The sequence below is a fragment of the Austrofundulus limnaeus genome, unplaced genomic scaffold, assembly GCF_001266775.1.
Source record: "Austrofundulus limnaeus strain Quisiro unplaced genomic scaffold, Austrofundulus_limnaeus-1.0 Scaffold2, whole genome shotgun sequence".
Taxonomy (NCBI): Eukaryota; Metazoa; Chordata; class Actinopteri; order Cyprinodontiformes; family Rivulidae; genus Austrofundulus; species Austrofundulus limnaeus.
Window position 1 is genome coordinate 5,007,276 of NW_013952404.1, and position 7,729 is coordinate 5,015,004.

The 7,729-nt window shown below is 41.3% G+C and overlaps 1 protein-coding gene across 1 annotated transcript in view; it reads right to left on the reverse strand.

The window, feature by feature from the left end:
* The window catches only part of LOC106518198 (formin-1), a 59,273-nt gene extending 51,795 nt beyond the window's left edge, over positions 1 to 7,478 (reverse strand). Inside the window, exons 1-2 of the mRNA XM_014009354.1 lie at positions 7,403 to 7,478; positions 4,887 to 6,483 (exon numbers count right to left, since the gene is read on the reverse strand). Of these exons, the coding sequence (XP_013864808.1) occupies positions 4,887 to 6,420 (1,534 nt within the window). The 5' untranslated portion in view covers positions 6,421 to 6,483; positions 7,403 to 7,478. The remainder of the gene's footprint in view (positions 1 to 4,886; positions 6,484 to 7,402) is intronic.
* Between the last annotated feature and the right edge of the window lie 251 nt (positions 7,479 to 7,729).

Sequence of the window (7,729 nt, forward strand, 5' to 3'; positions counted from 1 at the left end):
GTTTGGGAACCACTGCACTTTGGTTCCCAAAGTTGGGCTTGGGACTCAATTATGGGTCATGAAGCACCTTGGATAATCTCCAGAAATCAACTTAAAGGGTAATAAAATAATTGCTGATGTAATATTTTTCCTATAACTATTACAAAAACACAAAATAAGTATAAATTAGTACTTATATTTGTGTACAAGCTGTTTAGATTATCAAAAAGCCTGTGTTTTTAGGGTTATTAACAAAGTTCGTGTACTCAGACCAGTAATATTTGGGGTCACAAGTTTTTGCCATGGATATTTTGTGGGTCAGAAGATAAAAAGTTTGGGAACCACTGATACAGAGGACAAACACAGTAATATTTGAGAAGTGAAATTAAGTTTATATGATTTACAGAAAGTGTGCAATAACTGGTTAAACAAAATTAGGCAGGTGCATAAATTTGGGCACAGAGCTGAAATCTCTGAGATAGCTTTCTGTATCCTTCCCCTAAACCATGATGGTGAACAGTCTTTGTTTTCAGGTAATTTGAAAGTTGTTTTGAGACTCCCATGCTGCGACTCTTCAGAGAAGATGCAAAGAGGAGAAAAACTTACAAATGCCCCCCTTAAATACCCTTTCTCATAATTGGAGTCACCTGTGTATAGAGGTCAAGGGTCACTGAACTTACCAAACCAAATATGAGTTCCAATAATTAGTTCTAAAGGTTTCGAAATCTATAAAAGGACAACAGTGCCCAAATTTATGCACCTGCCTAATTTTGTTTATGCAATTATTGCACACTTTCTGTAAATCACATAAACTTCATTTCACTTCTCAAATATCACTGTGTTTGTCCCCTACATGATATATTTTACTGATTTTTTTATCCAAAACAATCAATGATTTATAAAAGTAAATCAGGAAAATTAACAAGGCTGCCCAAACTTTCGCACCCCACTGTAAATACTTTACACCATCTAGCATGCTGCATCTGGAAATAAAGCAAAATTGCGATGTGACAGGTGGAAGCATTTAAGGTGGAGAAATTCTTGCATGCACTTGAAAATAAAGGCACCGCATTTAAACTAAATATCTGGCAGCTGATTCACTGCACAGCTCTCTAACAGACATCCAGTGAATTCATAAAGCTACTCCATCCAGCAAACAGTGTTGCTACTAGTTTTATTTAACAGAATGTTGTTGCTGATCAGTGTGCCCCTCAAGTTCTAGCTTTTTTTAAACAAAACAATTCACTAAAAGTATATTAAAAATGTGAAATTTAGGATGATTTGGCCTTTTCTGTTTGATTTATAAGAACCGTTGGTTAAAGACACATTACAACTCCCAGTAGGTTCATTTCTATCCAGTTGTACTTGAGTCTAACAGACATCTACAGCAGATAGATGTGTTTCCAACATCTGCAGGATATGAATAGAAGTGTTGTAATTTGACAGTGAACACGCACAAGTGTAAATGAGCAGCTGCCAGAGAAATGGGGTGAAAGCTTTTGTTATAATGTAAGAACTTCATTTTTTTTCAACTTGTCTAAAGCTGGTGTTAAGGATGTGGTTGTGATCTGTCTGTAACTTTATCAGCTGATCATCACTCAGAGCTTTTTCTGAACTATAAAGAGCCGGCACACATCAAGACTATTTCTCTTTTCCCCGAAGGAAGGATAAAATATTAGATTGTTCCTTTAATGTGGTTAAGGTTAACTGCAGGGCAAGGAAAATTAATTAAATGATGAGTAAATTATAACATACATGTACAAAAACAACTAGTCTTGCCTATACCTCATTTTATACAATCAAATCATTAAACTTAGAGGAAAAACTAAGCCAGGTAGCTGAGAACATTTGGATTCTTTTCTGCTGCATCATCACTTTGAAACAAGAAAAATCAATGACTTTATATCGAAACCAAGAAAGATGCAGGTTTTATCAGTCACCTTGATTCTATTTTGACTGTCGCAACAATTTTTAGTACACTTGTTGGCTGAGGGAGAAAGATCGCTGCTTTGCCCCGTCTGAGAGCCTGAAACAGAAACACAGTCTGACATGATGCTCGCAGAGACATCATGGGTCATTTGAGATGCAGTTATGAACTTAAATAAGAGRAACTATTTCTTTTATTTCACCTGGTTTGATATAAATGACAAGGAGATCTGAGTAACTTTCACTAGTGGAGACACTAAGCGCCCACTTACGGTTAAACTTTCCAAAAGCACAAAGATCCATCAAAGCTGACATTTTTTTTTACAAAATACTTGAGCAGAAAAGTTATTTATTGAAGAAAATCTGTTAAACGTTGTAAGAAAGGGACCTTTGTGCTTTGTTTCTCTGTAAGCAACTCAGCAACAGTGGCAGGCTCTCGCAGGATGTTTGTTTCATTATTTTAATAAAGATGGCCGTTGTCTTCGGGGTTCGGAACAATGTGGATTTGCAGTCTTGGAACTGAATGGCAGCGAGCAGGAAGAGCTTGCTGCTGGAACATAGGAGATAATATAATCATRGTGCTGGCTGCCATACGTTAGACAATAATACACAGAAAATAAAGGAAGGGAGAAGAAAAGAAAGTTCTGAATTTAGTAGAGACTGGGAAGTCTGGGAATTTCTGATCTCCAACTAAAGATCAGAACTAAAAGCATCTTTCCACGACATCCTCATTTGGTTCATTTGTTCCTCTCTAATCATAAATTCTGGTGGGAGCTGTGGTCCATAACCCCAAATGCAGGGCATTAACAGCTGAACGTTAGCAAATATGAGTCCCTTATGTGGTTGTAAAATGGCTTTCAGGCATTCTCTCTGTAAAACACTCTGAAGTGGGAGAAAGCACGATCGCATGATGCAGAAAAAGCTGACAAATCAGAATCTTATTCATCGTTTATGTAAAACAGAAGCAGCATTAGCACATAAAACACACAGAAGAATTAGCTACTTTAAACTCACCACTCCCGCCTGCATGATGACACTCATCTGATTCAACCCAGAGCTTCCATATTAAAGCCCTGATTAAAGAGCCTGGGAGAAAATGAATCCAACCTTTGGAAACTATAAAGGGCCCCGTTTCACAATAACCCACTCATCTTCTCCAGCTGAGGCCTGTAAACTTCATTTACATGTGTTCACATCTACAGTGCGTTTAATTATCCAGCAACAAAAGAGCTGTTTAGGAAAACAGCTTAGATTCAGYGAAAAGGGAACAAATTTAGGAAATTAAGTTTACATCATCTGCTGCCTTTAAGGCCAGAGTTTTAGGTTAAGATGATCTCAAGCTTAGATCCGACAGAGTTATAGCTATTTTGGTCAAACCTTGAAAATAATTATGGACATTATGTAATATTGTGATATCTCATACCGTCTCACTATTTGTGTGTTGATAGTCTATAAGGTGTGGCAGTCATCTTTTATTGGGAGAAMAATAAACAATAACTGATTTTGGTGAGTTTCACTGAAATCCATTCAGTGCTTCTTGAGATATTTTGCTAACAAAAAAAGCAGGTTTGACTGCCAAAGTTTGTACACATGCAATGTGTTGTTTTCAAAGGATGTGTTGTGGACAATACCTAGCTACAACCTCACTAAATTTTAGCCTGACACCTGTAAAATTAGCTGAGGTACAACCATTTTTGTGTTTTCTAATGTCAGTCGGCTGTGACGGCCATCTTGAATTGGGTCGACTCCAAATAGTAAATCATTTGTAGAGGTACATCCATTGATTAGTTTCTAAACATTTCCTTAAAGTACTTCTATGGGTTCATGATATATTTTGCTAACAGACAGGCACGGTTTACTCCARTAGTTTGTGGCAAAATTTTAAACGTTTTGCACCATCAGTTGGTGCTCAAATGAAGGTTCAGTCTCAGTTACTGCCATATCAAATTTTATCTTAATATCTATAATACTGGCTGAGTTCCAGCTGTTTTTGTGTTTACTTTGACGCAATGATTATAACATAACTACAAAGTGACAGATATTTCATTCAAAGGACAAGAGGTCAGCAGGAAGGCATGATCATGTGTGTTAAAGACAGGCTGGGAAAGAACCCAGCCCTGGTGGCTGATCGTGGATAAAAATTCAGCCTGACATCTCTGAAGCAGACTTCTGATGTCATCATAGCTTTGCAAAGATTATGTGGAGTATRTTGTGAGTGTTCAAATCCATTTAGCATGCCATTGTCACATTCTTAAGCACAACGCAAGATTACAAAAGGATGAAAATAAGGAAATTCTAATCCTTTTTTTCTGCCGCCTTTTTTTTTTTGTCTGAGGGAGTCATGGATTATTATACTTATTTTTTATTTTCAGTAAACTAGGTAGAGGGACAGGTGAGAAGACAGAGTTCAAACTGGCAATGCTTCAGTTACCACCGTGCTCATGAGAACTCGGGTCGGGTCGAACCCCGTGTCGACATTAAGCCTTTGATCTGGGACACTCCTGCTAATCTCTGCCTTTCCTGCAGCGCCGGAGTGAGTGAAAACAGCTCATCAACAAAACTATTCTCAGGACCTGCTCGCCCCGCGCTCTGCGCTCAGTTGGGAAGTTTTTAATTTGTGGGCCAGTAACAAGTTTAATCCAAAACCACAGGAGTCACAAACCAATAAAGAGACCCTTAAAAGAAGAAAGCCCTCAAATCTTCCAGAGTGACAACTCCCTGTGATAAAAACTGGTTTGCAGTCACAGTGCTAATTCATCAAAGGAACTCAACCTGATCTCACACGAACACAAAACCACACAACTGCATCACGTTCAAACCGTCACTTTTCTTCTCTTCTTTGATATCCAGCATCAGCACTGCCAGATTAAAGGCCCATTCTGACAAACTACAAAGCTCTGAGTTGAGAACAGCACTCGTACCTTCACTCACATCAATGCACGGAGTCAGAGGCTGAATCAGCGTCACTTCTAACAACTAACCTGTTGTCGTGGAGTTACTGGAGGAGTTCCTCTTAGAGTTGCTCGGCTGCCTGCTGAGATCCAGATCCAGGTGAGTTATGGTCCTCTTGTTGCCGTTCTTATCAACAAGCTCGGAGAAGATTTTGGCTTCGTCTGTGTTACTGGAGCTGTCTCGATCGAGATCTTCGTCCTTATCTGAAAGTAGTACGATCCTGTGGTTGAGCTGCGGGCTCACCTGCTTGGAAGACAAGGGGGACAACATTGGGGACATGCTCTGAAGGCTGTTTGAAGCCGGGTAGGATGTGTTGAAGACCCCAGCGAGGGATGGTGACGAGGGGCTCTTTGTGTGGGATTTGACTGGTGYTGAGGGGTCTGTGATGTGGGATAATGGCAGATGAAGCCCCTCAGAGAGTTTGGAAGTCGTGTTCTTCTGACTGACTTCGTGGAAATGGTTTCCATTTGGTCCTTTCCACTCTCCACTCTCCTGCTGACTTCTACTAGCTCCTGAATGTGGATTTGCGTGAGCAACACGAATAACCTTCCCTTCCACTTCCTGCASTTTGGCAATGACCCTGACCCCAGTGTTCCTTTGGTTGATTTCACTGTAAAGCTGTTGAGCAGACTTGACTGTTGAACCGTTTCCAGTTGACGTCTCACCCGGAGAATCGGATCTTTTAACGGGCCGCAGGTTGCTGTCGTTTTGCTGTCTGCTCAGGCCCTCCATCAGGCTGCAGGAGGACGACCCATACCCGAGCTCGCCGTCACACTCCGAGAAGTCGTTACAGAAATCCATGACAGGGTCAAAACTCTGGTTGTCCTCCGTTAAGTCCCAGCTCTTGCGAACGGTCAATGGTTCATCCATTGGCAGGATGGGATTACTGACAGCTCTGACACAAGAACCAGTCACTGGGCTATCAGACTCGTCCTTACAAACTGCAGTTCTTAAGGTTTTCTCTGCTTGTGGAGCTGTGGATACCTTGTTCTTCGTTGGAACCTCCACATATGAATGTCTTTTGCTAAAATTATTTTTAATCTTACTCTGCAACAAATCCTCAGCATCTTCAAGCTTCTTGCCTCCCAGCTTCTTTATCTTTTTGCTCTTGGACGCAACCCTCTTCTGCTCAAGAGTGGACTGACTGCTGATGCTGGGAACCTGACCTCCAGCCTGACCCTCCATGAAGTCCTCGAGTTTCCCATCCTGGTTACCCATCCTGACTTTGCGAGCGCAGTCTCGACACAGCGACAACAGATCGACCAGCAACTGGTGGTGCTCAGCTGCCAGCCAGCAGAGCTCTTCTGCCGCTCCTTTCGTTTCCCGCCGGGAGTTGGGAAATTTCCCTGAGGAGTCAGAAGACTGGGCTCTTTGTTTGAACGCTGCTGGATTCTTCTTCCCCCAGTCATGGTCATTAGCGGCGCTTGCTGAATGGGCGCTTCGGCTCTCGTACTTGAAGCTCGGGGCGCGCCTCTTGGGGAAGTAGAGGCTGACGTTGCTGAGCTCACGGATGGGTGTATACAGAAGGAGGATGGTGTGAGTGCCCTCCAGGATGGGTGCCATGTTAGTGGTCGGCAGGCGGCGAGTTTGGGGGGGATCTCAGGCTATTCATCATCTGGCCTGATGCTGTCGGAGAAGATAGAATGGAGAGATAAATCTGAATTCAGAAATGGAGATTAGACAGATTAATTAGCTGACCGATATTAATGAATCAGCAATCAGAAGTGCTTGCACATATTTAATCAATTACAAGTAGGATAAAAAAAGAAGCAGCAGCAGATACAACCAGCTACAGCCCATAATTTATTTATTTTTATTAGTGAGATGCAATGTACAAGTTCTAAGATTTGCAAAATATGCACTCAAGTTATGCAGTTAGTGTTAGATTGTGTTATTTGTGCTTTGATGATATAGCAAAACTCATAAAGTTTGACCTCTATTGTTCAGCATCAATTTTTGCTTTAAATTATTTAGCCTTTTTCTATTTCTCACTGATAATTGCAGTATGTTAAAGAAAAAAAATACACACAGCCTGTAGTTTTCCCTCAACATCCAACTGTGTTTCATCCTCCCAAAACAGTATACATTTCTAAACAGCAATTCATCAACATTTCACAAGCTGCTGCAGCCAGTCTCGCGCAAGGTGACGACACATGCGTGCAGGGCTCCGCGCAAAAACTGCCGTCAACCATGTTTACAAGCACAATACACACAGTTCACTTTAATAGTTAACCCCTAACCTCATCTGTTTGTGTCATAACATAATCCCGTGGGTTACAGTCACCTTGCAACAACGAGCGCTTTTGAATTAAAGATGGCAGCGAATATTGCTGTAAATTACAGTATCCTTCAGGGTTTCGAGTTCAAGCCGCCAACTGTTATTAAAATCCACATTATAATGAATTTATGGTGATTTTAAATGCTAAAAAACTGCGAATTATCCTCTTATATAATTCAACTTGTAATTTATGGTAGAGCATAATAACAATCAGCTGAAATCCCAAACASAGTTTGAGGAGGAAACGATAAATAAATAGTTACTTACCAGATTTTGTGGCGAGGCAAATAATTTCCTGACATCTCTGTACTGCAGCCAGTGAGCCAGCCAATACTYACCGTTGCTCTGCTGGGCTCGTCTGTGATGATCAACGCTGCCTTGAGCCAATAGCTGAGCTCACCGCTGGCGTCCTGCTCTACGATTGGCTGAGGGGCGTTCAGGGCCCGCCCACAGTTTGAGTCAGTGCAGCTGCAGCTTGCAGGTGGGACATGTGACGGGGAGTCGGGTTTGTTCCTGCGGGACGGTAAGATTGAGAAAGTTTCAGTCCACAAACCATTGGAACTCTCGAATTTATTTCTACCCGCTTCTCCAACA